General features: G+C 41.5%; 1 protein-coding gene across 1 annotated transcript; it reads right to left on the bottom strand.

The window, feature by feature from the left end:
• Nucleotides 1–4703: 4703 nt before the first annotated feature.
• Nucleotides 4704–6635, bottom strand: LOC145996566 (uncharacterized). Its single transcript, XM_083133065.1, has one exon. It carries the CDS (start codon nt 6633–6635, stop codon nt 4704–4706), a length of 1932 nt encoding a protein of 643 aa, XP_082989191.1.
• Between the last annotated feature and the right edge of the window lie 14512 nt (nt 6636–21147).

Genomic DNA, 21147 nt, shown 5'->3' with positions numbered 1-21147 from the left:
CGCCGTGCCGTGTCAGATGATCATGAAGGACTACATATTTAAAATCACGGGGAAAAAGATCGTGAATACCGAAGATCTTCACGCAATAACAGACGAAATGGAAGACATGCTTGATGGATATCATAAGCAGAGTGTTAGAAAATTTTCAGATGAATGGTACGAGATGAACAACAAAAAAGATAAGATTATCAACAATATCATTTCATTGACAGCTCTGTCTTGTTTCTTCCGTCGAAATAAAATAACAAAATTGTAAGAAAACAGATAGGTCCATTTTGCAATGTCCAAAAGAAAAGCCGAAGAAAACATCAAGTTGACCGAGTACCTTGCTAAACGATTCAAAGGGTGGAAGGAAGAGAATCGTGGATATTATGAGCTGAAGAAGCGACAGGAGCAACCGCTCATCGATGCAATCGGTAACTTGGGCAAAGAAATCAAAGATGTTGCCGAACATAACAAGGACTTGATCACAGAGTTGGTGCCGGTGGCAGTTCGCAACATTACGGACTATCCTCCCACTCCTCGTTCACCCGCCACAACTCTCCAACACTTCCAACTGCCATCGCTTCCCACTAGGTTTCCGTAGCCCAGCAGCAGCAACAGTTCGTCTTCCGTCGAGGGAATACGATTAGGACCGACCGCAGCCAAATATCTGAGCACCAAAGGCGATGACAGAGACGAAGTTTTCGGTTTGTATCCATCACGTTGGCACGTCACGTTCGACAAGGACGATAACATCATCTACAACGAGAGCCGAGCGGGACGCAGAGGTTTCTTCAAGAAGTATGCAGGCACGCCGAGGCTATGGGAACTGATCACTAGAAAGTGCCCCGACGCCAACGTGTATTCCGAAGAGGATTACGACCATTACAAGGAAATTCTCAAGATGACCGATGCTTTGTATCAGAACAACGACCCATCTCAGAACAGGGTCAAGTCGAGTAGCAGCGAGAAGTACAGGAACATCATCAAACCGTTTTGGAACGAAATCAAGCAGCAACCCACTCGCCTGCCTACCGGCAACCTGTATCAAGCGCTACTCCAATTTGCCCGTGTAATTCGTGTGGCTGGACGACGTTCGTAAACTCGTGGACCGGCTGCTGGTCATCGCTGGAGAAGAAAGGGCCGGAAACAGAAACTTTCACAACGAAAAGGTTGGCATCGTGGACATGATCGTTTCCAAACTAAGCCGCTTCATCGTCAACGAACCGAAAGGCATCGGGTATCTGATCAACATCATCAACATCTTGCCCCCACGATTCTGGAAGCTGGCGGAAGGGAAGGGACTCATCAACAACATCATCAACAAATTGCCTTTCGAGATGCATATTCCGGGCTATCAATACTGCGGCCCCGGCACCAAATTGAACGCGCGACTGGATCGCGGTGATCCGGGGGTTAATCACTTGGACGCTGCCTGCAAAGACCATGATATTGCGTACCGGGACAACAGTGATCTCGCAGCAAGGCACGATGCCGACATGCAGTTGGAACACCAGGCTTTCCGGAGGGTGGTCAGCAGAGACGCCGGCATAGGTGAAAAACTGGCCGCTCTGGGAACGACAATGGCAATGTACACGAAAAGAAAACTCGGTTGGGGTTTGTAACAAATTTGTATTTATTTCATTTTCAATAAAAAATATCAAAACTGTTCAATGATTCTCTCGTTCTTTACATCGTAAACAAACTTTTTCCCTGGAATCAGGACCACGCTGCATACCGTATTGTCTGGGATCGCCTCTTGGAAATCCACGACAACCTTGATGCTCGTGCGGTCGCTGATCACCACCTGCTTGCGTTTCGATGTGTTGATCACGTACATCGGACGTTTCTGGATAAACTCCGCTGGCGTGTAGTACATGTCGGTAGATCCTTCCATGGTGACCCTCTTGTACGCTGTGTAAGCTTCGTACAGCTTCAGGTAATCATCTTCCGCGAGGTTGTAGTTCTCTCTGGGGAAAATCTCGTTACGCCCGTTCTTAAGGTAAATGTTCCTAACTTTGCAGTAGTCGAACATACTCGAATCCGCATTCTGACTGCCGTCGCGACCGGTTTGAAACACAACCACCACGAAGTCGGGCATGTCGTACTGGATGCTGTTGAACTGTGTCGTCACGTCGAACTCGAAGTATCGCCCGGACACTGTCCTCTGCAAGAATTGGTACATCTGAAACTCGAGCGGGATGTTCGGGTTCTTCAGGATTTCTGCTTTCATCTTCGTGGCGTGGTTAGCTTCGTATTCGATGATCGGCATGCGAAGTTCCATGGATTTTATCACGCACTTACCCTCGGACGGGAGGCTCGCATCGTCCACAGTGCCCCCAGTCGTCGCGGATTTCCATCGCAGAAACAAGTTGTTGTCGTTGGACGCTCTCTTGAAAGTGACCCTCAGACCGCCCTTCCACATGATTTCCTTGTAGTCGGAGAAGAATCCATAGAGGAGTCGCAGAGGGAATAGCACGGTGCTGAGTTTCCCGGGTAATTTGTTGTCGGTTTCGAAACCCGCCGCTTTGTAGTACGAACTCTCTGGCTTTGAGAGCGTCATGGTCGCCACGATGGTCGAAGTTAGTCCGGGGTTATCCATCCTGTCGATGACTGTGCCATGCTTTCTCACTTCCACCTGGAAGAAGAGGTGAGGGATGAAATTGTCTATCAGTCTGATGTTGGCTCCTGCGGGGTAAGCTACATTTTCGTCCCTGGTGACAATTTCGAGTCTGATGTAGAGGTCAGCGCGATGAGGATGTACAAACCCGTCACCAACATCGACATCAAATTCGATGTCCTTGTTCGGTTCGTTGAGGTTGCCAAACGTCCTTCTGTTGGGAGGGAAGGACTGCAGTTCATAACTTTCTACGTGATCCATCGTGTGCTTTCGATTAACCACCTATTTTATTACAAGATAGCCAGTACGGCCGTGCTCGTGGCTCCGGCAAAATCCACCAATTCGCCTTTCTCGTTCGTTATAGTCAGTTCTACTTCACTGAACTTGTCGTGCTGGATGGGAAAAAAGATCGGTTTGACTGGTTCGTAAAGAATCGGCTCCAGGAATTCCGAATTGGGCTTGAACGTCGCAATTATACCGGTTTCCTTGTGTGTTTGGTCCCGATTTGCGTCCGTCGATACAACCATGCCCTGAGCCAGGCTGCAATGTACGTTCAAAGTTTCTATGGACAGGAATTTGGGAATAGAGGACCCGACGTGCTTGATTCCCGGCGCCAACCTGCTGTTGTTAGGAAAACTCAAGAGCTCCCCAATGGATCCGAGGTTTATTTCTTCTGTGGCGGACGTGATCTCCACGCGATGAGTGACTGAACTCTCGGACAGGATGACGTTCGAAGGCAATTGGGCTTGCAACGTAGTCAGGTTATATTTTCCAGGCGAAACGGTGATCTTCTTGCTTCCCACGTGGAGGGTGTTGTTGTATTCGGTGACGTTGCGAATCAAGTACATGCTGTAGAAAGCCACGAGCCCCAACGACTCTTGTTGCAGAGTGCTCCTGATTACATCGTAATGCAGTTTCAGTTTGAGGATTGAAGTCTCGCTGGACAAATGCAGGACTAGCATTTTTCTTTTATCGCTATTGTTTTATCAAATCCGTTGCTCTCTGAAACATTTCCAACGATGTCGAGTCGCCGCTGCCGGTTAGTTGCGAAAGAATAACCAGCATTACGACGCAGAGATGACCGCAGACCACTTCGTCGAAGCCCTGCATCCTTTCGTCGTTGTAAAATATTTCGGACGTCGATTTCAGGTAGTTCGCAAGCGCGAGTAGCGGAACGCCACCGAAAGAATCAAAAACAAAAGCGCTTCCATCCTCGGCAATCCAATAACATACCCAGTGGGTTCCCGGGTTGAGAGAATTATCCAAGTTGACCACTCCGCTTTCGCCGCCACTTCGGGGTCCGTTAGCAGGCAATGTATCGGACATGAACACACCTCTGAAGTTTATAACGTTGAACAATTCGGCTCGAGACTCAATATCTTCGTTTGAAAGGGGCACTTTTTTTTAAGGTTGAATTTCTTCAACGCTGCTGCGATGGTTTGCTTCTTCGTTCTTCTTCTCTTCAATCCGGAACCAGTAGCGTTCATCTTGCTTTCCACGGCGAGGTTGTGTCTTTTTTGCTCTTCGAGCTCTTTTGTGTTCTTCTTGGCATCGATCACGGTTTTCGCGATCGCGGCACTGCCACCTGCGAGACTTCCCACGGCTCCGAGAGCAGCGAGGATCGCGGGAATGCTGAAAATGAAACCTCCCTGCTTTTTTGACCTAGATTTTTGCAACTTCCTTAGTTGTGGCCTGCTGAGAAGGAGCTTCATCCCGTGTCCCTTCTTTAAACATTTGTTTTTCTTCTCGCGTTGCTTCTTCGTGAGTATATAATCGATGCCCGAAACCTTTTTGAGTTCCGAGTAAGGGATTTGATAAGCCACTCCTTTCGGACGCATTGTGAAGAACTCCTATTTTATTATGTCTATTTATTTACTTACTGCTATTCGTGAACTGCATTCTGCTTCAGCTGCTGCCTTCTTTTCTCTCTGTGCCAACCCCAACATTGGGATAGAACAATAAATGGAAAGAAAAAGTTTTGGTGATATGTGACTGCTGTTTATTTCAGAAAAAAAAAATAGACAGATGCCGGAAATGAAGTGAATGAAAAAAGTATTTACAGAAGCGTGTGAAGTAGATTTGTTACAGGATTAGAATTAGTCTAATTACAGTTATTGCATGATTTGCACTTCTCTCCGATTGGTGAATAGCCCCATGGAACGGTATGAATGCCGCAGTTCAAAACTTTTCTCTTGTCGTCCTCTGCATCCAACGCCACTTTGTTCAGTTTCACGGTCTTCACATCATGGTCTATGCTCTGGAACCTCCTCTCTTCCCGCAGGATGGGGAGTTTCTTCTTCAGGCATTCGATGTAATCCTCAACGTTTAACTTCCCCTGAACAGTGCTTTTCCCAACTCCCTTGGACTTCTTGATGGTGGCGACGGTCGTTCTGATACAATACGATTTAGCCTTGAGTCCCACGAACTCTCTGATGATCTCACCGTTCATTTCGTCCTTCATCAATCCGGGAACTTTCTTGTTTCTTGGCAAAATGTTGTAGGGGTTCGGTTGTGGATAGCCCGAAGTGTAGAAATGTTCCTTGAATTCGGTTACCATGCTCCTGTACGGATCTTTCTTCATCACATAAACGAAACTGTCAGTATCCATGAAAGCGATCTGGATTTGATTTTTGTATCGTGGCTTCATGATGTTATAGTGGAACTCGTACATTTGCAGTTTCGACAGTTCGAGAATTGCAGCTCCCACGTACGTCGGTTTGTTGAACGTAATGCAGGATTTGTCAAGATGAAGCAACGTCAGGTTCTCGTTGAAAATTTTCCTGCTCTTGAAGCGTGGGTTGGCAACCCACTTCCTGCATTTTTTTTCGTCCGAAACTATCTTGACGTCCTTGTATTTTCTTACATTCTCCATTGTTTTTCCGTAGATGGCGTTGTTTATCAGTTTATACATATCCTTATCCAGGTCAGATGTCGCCACCTGCCGCTTCTGGGTGTTCATGTTTATGTAGGGTTCCAGCCATTTGCCCTGCGTGAATTTCAAAACTCTGTGCACTTTAGTTAAAACAAGGCCCTGTTGGAGATAGAATTTCAGCTGTTTGCAGTGCACTACGTAATGATCCTTCCTCTCCAACGTCAGAAGCAGTTTTGGTTGATTGGAGGTAGGAGGACATTTTAGCTCAGGCGCCAGAGGAAAATCCGAATGGAGCTGGTGCAATTCTGAAGGATACTCCAAGTCTACCTCCGCGAAGTATCCTGTCGATCCTTCAAAATTATCCTCTTGAAGCAGATGTTTCAGTCCTTCTTCGGTGATGTCCGACCACTCGAAATTAGACTGTGGCAGCTTCTGCGTCATCGCATAACCATACAGGTTGTTGGCGTCCAAGTATATTATGTAGCTGGACTCCTGATTGGGATCGTACTCGTCTCCCATGTACTCGTTGTTTGCTTTCGCATGTCTTAAACAACATTGCACGATGCCGCCCCTGATACATTTCTCGATGAAAAGCTGCATGTCGCATTGATCTTCCGCGAAAAGTTGCAATCGGATGCTACTGTAATACAACATAGCATTCCAGGTGAATCCCGGAAGACTCACGAAGTGCGCAGGGTCGACTTTGTAATCACGAATAGCGGTTTGACGAAACGCTTGGAGCACGTCGAATAGGAGAAGCACGTCCAGCTTCAAGTATTGATCGTGGAAATCACCCAGCGAGCAGCATCGAAACTCGTTCCACATACGTTTGGCGTGCGCGTAGTCTTCGTCGGAACACACGGAGTCCTTCAAGGTTGAATTGAAAGCGTCTTTCGACGGAAGAACCGTCTCGTCGAACTTTTCGGGCCCGTCGACGTATTCATATGGGTACACTCCTTTCCTTCGAATAGCGTCCAAGGACACATCTGGGAAATGATCTCTGGTAACTTCAGGCACGTCCAACATGGCGACGCATTTTTCGAGGCTAGCCTGGAGAAAGCGGTAAGAATCGATGAATCTAAGTTCAATTCTTCTGTATTTTGGCTTCTTGCCAGCAGCGCACAACGTGCACTCATCGTCGCAGGGGATCATTTTGCTCATCTTACCATGATATCCCGGTGGAATATTCACCCACTTGCTGATAGTAATGTATTTCTCGTCGGTCTCGGCAATCACACGGATGGATTTTTTGTCATAGCCCAGCTCTTTGACGAAATGGTGAAGATCATAATTGCTGAGGCCGTGGAAAAATACCGGTACAAACTTGACAGTTTGAAGCTTCAAATTGCATCTATAGTATAACGGACTGATGTACTGACCCGTTACGTGATTGTGGTGTGTCACTTTTATCACACAATCATCAAATTTGGAGCCCAATTTGGACAATGTGTTGCACAAACAAACCTCAATTCTTCGTCTTCGGTAAGATCATTCATGGGTTTAGTCCTGAACAAAACATCACCCCATTCCTCCACTTCCTTGAGTAGGAATTCCAGGAAGCGTTTTCCAGCCTCGGGTCCTCGGTAAAGGATCGGTTCCTTGCTATCTTCGTCCGCTCCTGCCATCCAGTGCACGTAGTATGCGAAACTGCAAGGCATGTGCTCGTGGTAGGCAGTAGTTGATGATTTCGCCGGATCGGGGTCGCAGATCGCCATGGGCTTCAAGAATGCCTCGAAGTCCGCAACGATGACAACGGGGACCTCCAGCTGGGACTTGTACTTTCTGAAGAAATGAGAACCACCAGGGAACACGCACCTGGATGGTTGATGCTGCAGGCATTCTCTGAGGTGTTCCTGCAGCCTCTCCTTGGCGGTTCTTGAACCTAGGTTGCTGAAAAATGCCATACATCGATAACAGATTTCGATTTGATGTTCATGTTTCGTTATCTCGCTTCTGACCAGCTTCGAAAGATCACGGATGAGGCAATAATGGTGCTGTTTCACATTTTTTATCAACAGCATGTGCACTACATTCACCTCATCACCTACAATTTTACTGATCCGAAGCGGAAAAATATTTACTTTTTTGTTGCTGATTGTATATCCATACACATTTACACCGATTGGAATCTCGTTCTTTTGTTGATATGCTTTTTCGAATTTTTCGATTTTTGTCAGCTGCACAGGAAATGGAACGTCTTCGAAATATTCATCCAATTCATTCTCGTACTGGCTGTAACTTCCAACGCGCGTAGAGTTTTTTGTTTTATGATGCAAATGGGCCAGGAGGCACCATTTGAAACACTGGTTGTCGTTGTTTTCAATGTTAAGAACGGCTTTCTTGTTTTCGATCACCTGCGGGAGCTTCACGTAAGTCGATCCTGAAAGAGGCTTGTATTTGCTTATGTTGATGTTGATGATGTGTGTAGTGTTGCAAACACTCCAACCCGATCCTTTACCTTGAAACTCTTCCTGCTTCCGGACGATCTCATTCATTAACTTGTCGTAAAGTTCGCTTATCACCTCCCTATCACTTTCCAGCAGAAGTTGTTGCTTTGTTCTACTAGAGAACACGTGAGTTTGTTCCGACGAATGCTTCTGGAACAACGAATCCAAAACCATGTTGAATTTGAAGGGGCCCTTGTTGAGAGTGGAAACCAAAATCTTAACCACTTCTGCTTTCTTCTCCTCCAGGAAAATTTCGGCACTGCAGGGCAAACCCCTATTCTCGCTGCTGAGGCTGTAATTTGCCAACATATTCCTGAAGGCCGTTCTCTTCGGCTTAATGCATTCTGAGTCGCGTGCTTCAGCCGATTCTATGATCTTCGTTCTCTTTCCATGGCTCAACTGGTTTGAAGACTGCTTTCGCTTTACCCCACTCTTCTGATTGATGGTCAAATTTTCAGTTGTTATCACTTTCCTGGATGTTGGGGAAGGTTTGGTGATGCTGGCGGGTTCTTTCGACGAACCAGGCCGTTGAATACATCTTTGTTTATGACGACTTAGGTTGGACTTGGTTTGCGGGATATTACAGAAGGGGCAGGCAACTTGAGGTTGTTTCGTCTTCGGAACTGCAGTGGATGTGTCTTGTGGCTGCGACATTTTTCTGCAACAGAGAAAGCCAACTTTTCAGGGATATGCAATAGACTATTATATACACATTGGGGCCATTGATTTGATTCAAATCTGTAAGTAAACAGTAAGACGCAACAAGATGCCGAACAATATCTTCGGTCACTCCAGAGGCGACACGGATACCGAGCCACCCGACAACACTGAAATTCTAAAACTCGACCAACGAGTGAAGAAACTTCGCAGCGACCTGCTGACTCTCCAGAACACTCTGTCCTCGAGCCTACAAGATGAGATCACAAGTCTGCAGAAAACATTAGTGGATCCGATCCTGAAGATCGAAGCGGAATTCAAATCACTGTTCGCCAAGTATGCTGATTTAGCATCTTTGGAAAATTTGAGCAGCATTCAGGAAACAGTAAAAACAACATGCGAGAGGAATTATCTAACCTACAAAAATCCAGAGACATTATTCAACTAAAAACTAAGTTTGAGGAACAGGAAACAAACATCCAAGCTAGCTTGAACGAACTTCAAAATGTTATTTCTAACATTAAGATCCAACTTGAAACCAACCCTGTACCCGAAGACATACTTCAGATCAATCGAGCAGTGGCCGATCTACGAAACGAACTCGGTAGTTTTCGGGATGAGATCCCGTCTCTGATATCCTTCACAGAACTTGAAAACTCGGTGAAAAACATCAGGGAGAAACTTCAAACCGTCGAAGAAGCCATTGCCAACTTTCCTTCGTCCGAGGAACTGAAAATTATAGGAAAGTCTGTGGCCAACATCAAACTGCAACTCGAGACGTACGAGGATTTCGGTAAAATCCAAGGCACCGTAAGCCACATCGAGGACACTTTGTCGACCATGAGAACTGATCTATCGACCGTGCAAGAAGCTTTGGAATCGAAATTGCCAGGCATAACGGAAACCCTGACCACAGTTCAACAGCAAATTGCCAAGCTGGAAAACCTTAACACCGAAACCGAACTTTCACACTTCCATCACCTGATCGACGACATACAGAGCAAGTTGGAAACACTGCAGCAATCAACCCCTACACAGGACGACATGACGCGACTCCGGGATGCGCTGGGTACGGTAGCCGACGCCAGTGAGCTGGACGCCGTGAGAAAAGCTTTGACAGTGCTTCAGAATACAGTCGCCAACTTACCAACATCGCAGGAACTGAAAGCCGTGAAGAGGGCAGTGAATCGTTTGCTCAAATCCGAGGACGTGAAAAACATTCAGATTGAAATCATGCAAATTCGAGACACCATCGCCACGATGCCCACCAACCAGAACGTCAACGAGCTGCACACTCTGTTCGCAGAAATCAGAAATCAGGTTCACGACCTCGCGACACAAAACTCCAAACTGAGGCTCTTCGAAAGCTTGCAGCAGATCATCGCAAACGTGAAACTTCGAATGGACGACGTGGAGACCGGTCAAGAGTCTGCTTTGGCTGATTTTGCCGACAAGCTTCGCGAACTGAACGAACACTTCAAGCAACTTCGCGTGGATATCAAGATCAAACCTTCTTACGACAGCATCGTCAACCTCTTCAGCGAACACCTGGAGCCCGTACAGAACAAACTGGACGACGTGCAGGAGGAACTGCGAGCCAACGTCGGCAGCCTGAACGTTAGCCTCGACAACTTAAAATCGACAGTCGTCCTAGAGATATTCAGCATCCCAAATCCAGAATTTCCGTCCCCTTTCAATCCAAGAAGCAAACTCAACATGCCCACTCCTGTCAAAGCATACCATCAATTTTACCTCAAGGGAAAACTTCAGTTTGTCAAGATAACTTACTGGTCGCTACTGCAAGCCCTTCACTATCCGACTATGACTGTGACGAATATAGGGGACGAACCTAAAGTCCGCAATGTAGAGCTGGTTGATTTCACACATCCCGAAAGTGGAGAGACTGCATATGCATAGGATGCTTCGCAAATCATAGACATTCAAGTCGGTGATAAACTGTATGTAGAGAACCCCACACTCTCACAGTAGTATAATTGATGATACAACCAGGACCACTTACAAGTGTAGAAAAGGAGAGGCTATTTGATTGAACAGCCCGATTTGCCTATACTTAAAACAAAGCCAAGAGGGGCTTATACCCCAATTCTTCTAGTGTGATATGCTCTGAATTTTTAAGAATTTTGAATTCTAGTGTAGAAAAGGAGAGCCTCAATAATCTGATTTGCCTATACTTAAAACTATGCCAAGTTCCCATATCATTTTATTGTTTATAGTATGTTTTTCTGTCAAAATCCCAGGAATTTTGAATTCAAGTGTAGCCCCCCCTCAGATTGATTCTGCCATGTATATATTAATGAGACCCAGTGGAGTATGGTGCATAGTCCCATGGTTTTTATTGTTTTGTAATCAGGAGGCCTCTGGGTTTGAGTCCTCATAAAATGTGAAGCCTCCCCTGATGGCAAAATGTTAATATTGTTGCCTTGTAAACAAAAGGCTCGGGTTTGAGTCCTGATAAAATGTGTAAGATTGAAATACATGTGGCAAAATAATATCTCCACACGTGAGATTTTGAGAATAATTATTGTTAGTTGATATACAACTGATAGCCCCCAGATCTGAAACCTGGTAAAAAGTGTTGTACAACAGCATAAAAAGAGCAAAATTATTTTATATTGGGGATCACCCGAGCCTAGTTATTGCTGTTGGGTATAAAAACACTAGCTCAGCCAAATACTATATATTCTCATTGCAAAACATCCCTGATCAATACAATAAGACATGTGCAGGTGCCTGCATGTTCTTCTAATCTTTTGATCAGTCACATGCCCCGGCCAGGGCAATTAATTGCACGCCTGGGAGATTATATCTGCTGACATATAATTTTCCCCGAAAGGACACAGTGTAGATTATATCTCTTGCATGCCCATCCATCAGTGTCATTAACTCCAAGGTGAATTCTTAGTTGCCCGCTTCCATGTTTGCCTGAAAGAATTGAGTTGTGTTAATATTTACCTGAGAGGGGCTCTGAATATTTACTGCACATTTCAAAATCCCATTTTGAATTGTATTTTAGTTTTTCTGCAGAATAGGCAGAAGTACTGTGTTATTTGAGCTTCTCTGCAATATGCAGATGTGGTGTAGACATAATTTCTTGGCCTATATGTTCTATAATCAAAAGGCCACAGGTTCGAAACCTGGCAGAGTGTCTGAGCCTCCCTGACAGCAAAATGTTGGTATTATTGTTTTGTAATCAAGGGGATTCTGTTTTTGAGTCGGCCCTCTAGAATTGCTCTGTGACTCTCTCATTTCTTACATCATAAACATATGATTTTTCACCTATGAGAATAACACTACATATAGTGTCATCAGGTAATGCCTCATGGAATTCACAAATAATTTTAATATTTGTCCTGTCATTAACCACAACTTGTTTCCTTTTTGAAGTGTTGATGACAAACATGGGCCTCTGTGCTTTGAATTCATCTGGTGTGTAATACATGTCAGTATTGCCAGTAGTGACCCTTTTCAATGCCGAAAATGCCTCATATAATTTGAGGAAATCATTCTTGGACATGTCTAAATTATAATTTTCTCTAGGAAATACCTCATTTCTGCCATTTTTAAGATAAATGTTCTTGATGTTGCAGCTATCAAATTTACTTGAATTTTTTTCCTGATTATTGTGTCTTCCAGTCTGAAACAATACCACCACAAAATCAGGCATGTCATATTGTATACTGGAGAATGAATTTGTAGCATCAAACTCATAATAGGTACCAGATGCGGGCTTCTGTACACATTGATATGTATAAAATTGTAGGGGAATCTGTGGATTTTTTATTATATCAGCTTTGTATTTAAGAGCATAACTGGCCTCGTATTCAACAACTGGGATTCTTAGCTCCATAGTCTGAATAATGCATTTGCCCTCATCAGGTAGGGTATTGGGCAAAGCTTACCCTGTAGAGTTTAATGTACTGTACCTAATCAAAGCATTATTATCATTGGCAGCTCCTCTAAATGTGATTCTTAAACCACCCTTCCACATAATATCTTTGTAATCTGAGAAGAATCCTGGCAACAGGCGCATAGGGAACAGCACTGTGTGGTTCTAAGATATAATTTTATCACCAGCCTCAAATCCACCTATTTTGTAGTAAGAAGCCTCGGTTTTGGATAATTTTAATGTGGCCAAACCTGTGGAGGTAATGCCGGGATAATCCACTCTGTTTATAACAACGCCATGCTTTCTGATCTCAATTTCAGAGAACAGATGCGGCACAAAATTGTCCACCAATCTTATATTTGAATTTGCCGGATAATCTGTTCCATCGAGCTTTACAACATCAAATTTGATGTATAGATCTGCTCTGTGGGGGTGTATAAAGCCATCCCCTACATCAAGATCAACCTCAATTTCTGTGTTGGGTTGATTTAAATTTGCAAATGTCCTCCTGTTTGGGGGGAATGATTGTAGCTCATAACTCTCAATATTTTCCATTTTTTCTTGTATGTATTTTTATTTAAATATTAATCTCTATGATTGCAGTTGTTGTGGCTCCAGCAACTAATTCTTCTTTTTCATTAGTGACCATCAATTCAATATAATCTATTCTATTATGGCACACAGGAAAATATAATATTGGTGATGGATTGTAGATGATTGGCTCCATAAATTCAGAATTAGGTTTGAATGTTGCAATGATCCCAGTTTGTTTGTGAGTGCCTATGCCATTTGATTTGGTGATCATACCCTCACATTACAGTGAATATTCAGAGTCTCTATGGCTAAGAATTTAGGTATATTAATAGCAGTGTGTTTGATGGCCGCTTCAAGTTTTGTGTTGTTCTCAAAGCCTAACAGCTCTCCTATAGTACCCAGATCCACTGTTTCTGTAGCAGATACAATCTCTACTCTGTGAGTGACAGAATTTTGAGTTAAAACTATACCTCTGGGTAATTGAGCATTTAGAGTGGACAGATTATACTGCCCTGGAGTGATGACAATTTTTTGATCCCCTACTGCAATTTTGATGTTGTGGTGTGTAATATTAGGGATCAAGTACATGCCGTAAAATGCTCTGAGAGCTATTGTTTTGGGATACACTATGTCATCATGTAATTTGAGTTTCAATATTGAATTTTGGCTGGTGAGATGGAATATCCCCATGATGTTTTAAATACCACAAGGCTTTTTGAAAATCTTCAATTGATGGTTTATTTATTTGAGACATATATCTGAGAACAGATAAACACAAATGTCCACAATTAACATCTTTGAAGTTTTGAACACGGGCATTATTGTAATAAAGATTAGGTGATTTTAGATATTTTATTAAATTTTCAGGTGGAACACCTCCAAATGAATCAAACACAAATGCCTCATCTTTTAAATATTTAAGATAACAAATCCAGTGAGTGCCCTGATTTTTGTACTTATCCAAATTAACAATGCCACACTCTTTGTTGAGTGGTTGCTCTGGTAAAGAATCAGACATGTACACACCTCTAAAATTTTTGATGCCCAGTGGCTTGATTAAAGTTTCAATATCTTGGTTTGTAAGCGGCTCTTGTTTTTTTTAAACTTATTCATGGCTCTCTTAACACCTTTGCCTTGTTTCTCCATGGCCAGGTTATGGCGCTTCAATTCATCTAATTCTGCCCTATTCTTCTTGGCATCTATTACTGTTTTTGCTATGGCAGCTGATCCCCCAGCCAAGCTCCCAACAGCCCCAAGTGCTGCTAAGATGGCCGGGATAGTAAATATGAAACCCCCCACATGTGATTTTTTCCTGGATTGTTGTAATTTTTTTAATTGGGGGGTACTAAGCAACAATTTCATACCATGACCCTTGGCAATACAAGAATTTTTTTTCTTGCACTGCTTTTTGGTTAAAAGACTGTCAATAGGCCCAAGAGATTTAAGACCTGCATAAGGTATTTGATACATAACACCCTTGGCCTTCATTGTAGGTTTATTATATACATATTCACAACCCCCACCCCAATTTTTGTTTGGTGTTCATAGCTATGGTGGTTCCCAATGCTGCTATTTTTCACTCAAAGAAGCATCTTTGCTTACAAATCTACCAAATGCAGCCTCTTCTAATTTCTTGTCTGCAACATGTCTCTTGTCAAGATCAGAATGTGTGTTGTATGCTATGTCATGGTCTCTACAAGCAGCATCTAAAGGATTAACACCAGGATCACCTCTGTTTAATCTATGGTCCAATTTTGTGCCTGGACCACAATACTGATAGCCTGGAATGTGTAGTTCAAATGGCAGCTTGTTTATAATGTCATTAACAAGGCCCCGACCCTCAGAAATATTCCAAAATTTAGGTGGTAGAGTATTAATAATTTTTATAAGATATCCAATCCCCTTAGTGTCATTCACTATAAAATTAGACAATTTGGTGCTTATCATGTCCATAATTCCAACCTTTTCATTGTAAAAATTGTGGTTCCTGCATTTTCCTCCCCAGCTATCACCAATAACCTATCTACGAGTTTCCTGAAATCATCAACCCACACAAATTCTTTAGGCAGGGTGTTGTATTGTTTGATTCCACTGCCAGTCTTAATTTGTGACCATATGGGCTTGATTAAATTATTGTATTTTGCCCCACTGCTAGACTTGACTCTTTTTTGTGTGGGATCATTGTTCTGGTACAGAGCATCTGATTTTATTAATATTTCTTTGTAATATTCATAATCTTGATCTGTATAGCTGCCAGGCCTTTTCCTAGTCATCAGTTCCCACAATCCAGGTGTGCCGGGGTACTTAACAAAAGCACCTTTTTCTCCGAGACGAGATTCTGAATAAACAATCAGATCATCCCCCATAAATGTTACTCTGAAATTGCCAATTCTATGTATGATGCTACCATCAAGCTCTGTGTCAGCATATAAGCCAAACACCTCATCTTTGTTGTCTTTAGGTGTGGTTAAATATTTTTGAGCAAGAAGACCCAATTCAATAGGATCCTGAGTAGCTTCAATTCTTCTAGGAGCAATAGGACTAGGTGTATGAATACTGGAAAGTGGGGTGAATGGATAATCTAATATGTTTCTTGCAGCTACAGGTACAAGCTCTGTGATCAAATTTTGATTTTGCTCTGTAACAGTTTTAATATGTTTACCTAATTCACTAATAGCATCTATTACAGGCTGTTCTGTTTGTTTGTATTTTTCATAAATTCCTCGGTTCTCTGATTTCCATCCCTTAAATCTTTTTACAAGATAATCTCTTAATTTAAGATCATCAATAATTGGCCTTTTCATGGTTATTTATTTATGTTTCAATGTCTAGAAAATTGTTGATTTTATTTCTGTATTTGCCACTATTGGGTGTTCTTGTTATATCAATTGTGACAAACCCATAACTGTCCTGGTTCCAGCACCTGCTGCAAAACTTAGAAAAATTATTGTAGCTCAAGTCCCCACCTACATATTCATCATGTATGTGTTTGAGGTTGGTATGGTCTTGATGAAACACACATATAAAATTGCTGTTGTCTCGGATCAGCTGCTTCGGTATTTTTGAAAAAGTCTGTGCCAGGTAGAAGCAATCAATGTTTTTGTGCCGGCCCTGTGTAAAGAAATTTCTAACCTTGTTTTGATTATCCAGTATAATGTCATCAAACACAACAGCAGAATTATCGAGACATTCATGAAGTGGCTTAACATCTGGTTCAAAAGTGGCTATTTCCAATCCATCATATAGCTTCATCAGCTGCTGATATTTTAATTGTTCCAAGCTCTTAGAGAAGATATACAAGTGCCTGTTTTTCCAGTCTAACCAGTTGGGTGCCAATAAAAAATTATCAACCATTAGTGTAGTTTTACCACAAGCTGATGGCCCAACAATAAGACACCTAATATTATCACACAGCAAGTTGCCATTTCTCTTATTCTGCTGTTCAGGTTCTGGCAGCCTTTTTATAACATCCCAGGTGTTCATATTATTATTTTGTTTGCATCGATCCAGTTGTGTTCTGGGAGTCCCAGCCATTTGACAAATAACTTGTTGCCTTTTCTGCGGATGATTTTTCTATGAGATATGTGTCAGGCTGTTTAGTTTTGCTGAGCTCTTGTTCATAGAACCTGCCTTTGAGAATTTCTCCTCGGTGGTCTTTTATTATATATGTGTTAAGGGTCCCAGGTTTAACTTGAACCACTGTAAATAATTCAGTGTTCCAGTTTCTTGTAAAGCCTCTTTTGAATAAGTGCTTATATTTGCTGATTCTTACTTGATCACCCACCCTGTATTTGGCCTTTCTTGTTGTTGGCTGGTATCTAGGATAATAAACAGTCCTGATCAATTTTTGCTCATCAGATGAAGTTACTTCAGAGGGTTTCATGTTGATTGTGGAATGGACCGAGTTGTTATATTTATGTAGAAGTTCTGGAAGAATATTAAGCCATTTATAATTACCTTGAAGTGTAAATTGTTTATACATAAGATTTTTTAAGGTTCTGTTGAATCTCTCTACAATTGAGGCCTTGAGATCACTGTAACTCGAATAATGTTGTATTGACTGGCTTTTAATAAATTGTTGGAACACAGAATTATAAAATTCTTTGCCATTATCTGTTTGCAAATAGCGCGGTGATCTTCCACTCTGATTGATGATTGTCCTGATGGCTTCTGTAACACATTTTCCAGTCTTGGATTTGAGTGGCACAGCCCAGGCAAATTTTGAAAATGTGTCTATGACAGTGAGTAGATACTTGTAGCCCTTGTTGATTTTGTCTAAGTTTTTCAACTGTCCACTTGCCATTTCAATCAAGTCGCACTGCCATAAATCATCTATGCCCTTTGTGACTACTGGGAGTCTCTTAAAATTATGTCTGGCTTGTCTGTGTAATTCATCAACAATAATTTGTCTAGACATAATATGTCAACAAGAATATTGCAACTATGGGGTGTTCAGCAGCTGATACTACAGGATTTTCTAAATATAATTTGTCCCCTATTTGTATTTTAAATTCCAAAGAGCCATCATCTTCAGCATAGGCTGTTTCTAATGTATTGGGGTCTGTAAAATCCTCTAACTCACACTGGTGATTTTTACTTTGTTATCAGCATTTGTTATTGATAAGGTGGGGTAGTGGTGTGCCTGTGGTTGAAGCCAATATTTGATCTTGATTGGTCTAAGTGTGCCCCCAACAAAAAACTGGTAATAAAATTGTGCAGGGGACAGCATATATATTTTGCCACCTGGTGTAAATGGAGAATCATATTCTTTGTTGGGGATGCTGTACAATTCAAGAATTACTTTATGTTTTGGATTCTCAATTATGCCTGTTATTTCCTTTTCTGCTGTGAGCAATCTGCTTGTTACAGATTCAAGATGCTCATTGATGGTTCTAACAACATCATCATGGCCTGGCTTGATTTTTATGTCCACAACAAGTTTTTTGTATTGTTGCACAATTTCTTGTAGCTGGGTGGCAAAAACAGACAGAGCATTTGCTTGATTGGATTCCATGGTCCCTAGCTGTTGCTTGATATTAGCTACAATTTGTTGCAAATTTTCAATAACTGCCAATTTTGAATTTTGAGCAGTAAGATCATGGACCTGTCTTCTGATATCCTCAAACAGGGCATGCAGTTCATTAATATGTTGATTAGTTGGTAGAGTGGCCACTGTCTGAGTAATTCTGATTTCAATATGCGATTCACTGCCCTCTTTATATTTTTAAGTTCCTGTGATGTGGGCAGATTTGACACAGTATTTTGCAAAAATTCAAGTGCCAATTTTACATTGTTTAACTCAGAAGCATCAGCCACATTTTGCATAGCATTTTGGAGCAGGGCTATATCTGCCTGAGAGGGTATTGATTGTTGTAAAATTTCAAGCTTTGTTTGGATATCATCTATCAAGTGATGAAAATGAGATAGCTCAGATTCAGTGTTGAGGTTTTCAAGCTTTGTGATCTGTTGCTGGACACTGACAAGTGTGTCTACAATACCAGGCAGGCGGGATTCTAGAGATTCTTGTACATTTGTCAAATCACTTTGCACTGCTGCTATTGTACCTTCAAGATGGGTTATGGTACTTTGAATTTTTCCAAAATCTTCATATGTTTCAAGTTGCAGCTTGATGTTTGCAACACTCCGAGTTATTGCATTCAAAGCATCAGAAGATGGCAAATTGTTTATAAAATTTTCAAGTGTCTCAATTTTTTCTTTAACCTCGGCTATGGCATTGTTCAGAGGGTCCAGATTAGGTATTTGGAGTGACTGAATCTGTTCCTTTAGAGTGGAAATCACTAGATCAAAATCTTCTTGTGATTTTATGCTTTTGACAATTGTTTGGAGTTGTGTCTGGACATTATTTATTTGCTCTTCTAATTGTTGTTTCAATTGCTCAGAGTTGGTGGCCTGGCTCTTAAATTTGGCTTGAAGAGCTGCTACAGCTTCTTCTAAATTTTGAAAATTATCTAATGTGGCCAGGTCAGTATATTTCTGAAGCAATAATTTAAGTTCTGAGTCAATTTTAAGAAGAGGGTCCATGCATTGTGATTGTAAATTTGTAATTTCTAATTGAAGACTGGCATTGAGTGTGGTTTGTAAAGCTTGTAAATCACTTCTTAATTTCTTGACTCTGACATCAATCATCAGAATCTCATCACTGTGATCTTCATGCCTTGTATGGCCAAATATATCATTAGGCATTTTTGTTTTAGCGGTTATTTATTATTGAATATCTAATTCTTAATTCTATAAAAAAGGGTATAAGTTTGTCATAGGATCCAGGGACCTCAATATATAAGCAGTCACCAGCAGAAACAGTATATAAAGTGCCAGAAATCATGTTTGAGTGCTTAATTCTATAAATATTTCCCCCTACTGAAATTTTAACATCACCCTCAGGGGTTGTAATAAATTGCAATTGCCCAGCTACAGGTAATTGGTAATGATTTAAATTATTGTTAAATATGTACAATGTTTTGCCTGTTTCATCATCAATATCTGTAAGTATGCTGTTTAGATGAATAATTAACAAGCCACTTAGTTTAGATATCATATCAGAAGAGGGTTGTGGTGTTGGCAGGTCCATAATAGCCTGTTTTTTGAACCCAAATAAGTTCATAGGCATGTTTATTTATTTCAAATCATGCTCTGGAATTGGGCATTGATTGCTATTTTTCAAATCACAATGCCCCCAAGGTAAAGTATGTATGCCACATGATAAAATGCATCTCTTATCATCATGTGGGTCCAGAGCCACTTTTCTTACAATATTTGAAGTCAACAAGTGATCCATACTCTGAATTCTGGATTCTGATGTTCTGATTGTGCTACATGATTTGAGGCAATTTTTGTAATCCTCAAATTCAAGCTCTTTTTCAACAGTTACTTTGCCAATGCCCTTGGCTTTTTTGGCAACAACACCACTACATGTTTCAAAACTGTACATCTTGGCTCTTAACCCAGCAAATGCCACAATAACATCACCAAGTGTCTCATCTTTTAACTTGCCAGGCACCTTTTTGTTGTGGGGTTGAATCCTTGTATGTTCACTGGTATCAAAATATTCAAGCAATGCAGGCTGTGACATATTTTTATAAACATCTTCTGTGTGAATATCAAGAACAAAACTATCCGTGTCCATGTACATCAATTTTACACTATCACCATAAAAAGGTTTCAGCACATCATAATACAATTTTAACATATGTAATTTGGCCAATTCCAATATCACAGCCCCTACATAAATAGGTTTATCAAACTTAATCTTTGTTTTTTTCATGTTGAAAAGAGCCATATTTTCATCATAAATTCTTCTGTAATTGAAGTTGGGCTTTGCAATTAATTTTTTGCTCCGGCTGGGGTCAGTAATTATTTTAACATCGGTATGTTTTCTGACATTTTCAATTGTTTTGCCATACACAGAATTGACCATCAATTTAAACAAAGATTTATCAAATTGGCTCTTTGCAGATGTTCGAAGCTCTGTGTTTGTATTAATATATGGCTTCAACCATTTTAAGTGCCTGAACCTCAAAACTTTGCCAACTTTGCTCACTTGAACACCATGTTTCATCAGGAACTGGAGGTTTTTGTAATATATGACATAGCCCTGTTTTGGCTCCAGTGTCATCATCAATTTCTTCTGTTTAGAGCCAGGTGAGCACTTAACCTCAGGAATTGGGGGCAAATCAGAAAATTTGTTGTGTAAATTATCTGGAATTGTCAGATCAACCTCTAAGAAGAGGCCATAGTTACTGTCATCAAAATCCTGAAGATTCTCAATATTAAAATCTTCAACCCATTCAAGCCCTGCATATGGCAATTTATCCATCATAGCATAACCATAGAGGCTGTTTGCATCTACATACAGTATATAATTTGATGGCAGTGCTGGATCATAATCAGAATTATATTTGTTATTTGCTCTGGCATATCTCTGAGAACATTGCACCATGCCTCCTCTTATACATTGTTCCATAAACAGATACATATCTTGATCCTGGATCAGATCCAATTGCATTTTAGTGTTTAAAAACATTGCAGACCATGCTAGGCCCGGGGCACTGTAAAAATATATTGGATCCAGTTCATAATTTTGCATGGAAGATTTTCTGAATGCCTGCAG

Source organism: Lepisma saccharinum, chromosome 12, assembly GCF_977018435.1.
Source record: "Lepisma saccharinum chromosome 12, izLepSacc3.1, whole genome shotgun sequence".
NCBI lineage: Eukaryota > Metazoa > Arthropoda > Insecta > Zygentoma > Lepismatidae > Lepisma > Lepisma saccharinum.
This window is presented reverse-complemented; position numbering and strand designations above follow the sequence as displayed.

Coding starts and splice junctions, on each gene's coding strand:
- LOC145996566 (XM_083133065.1), bottom strand. CDS start 6,635: ATGAGCAAAATGATCCCCTGCGACGATGAGTGCACGTTGTGCGCTGCT.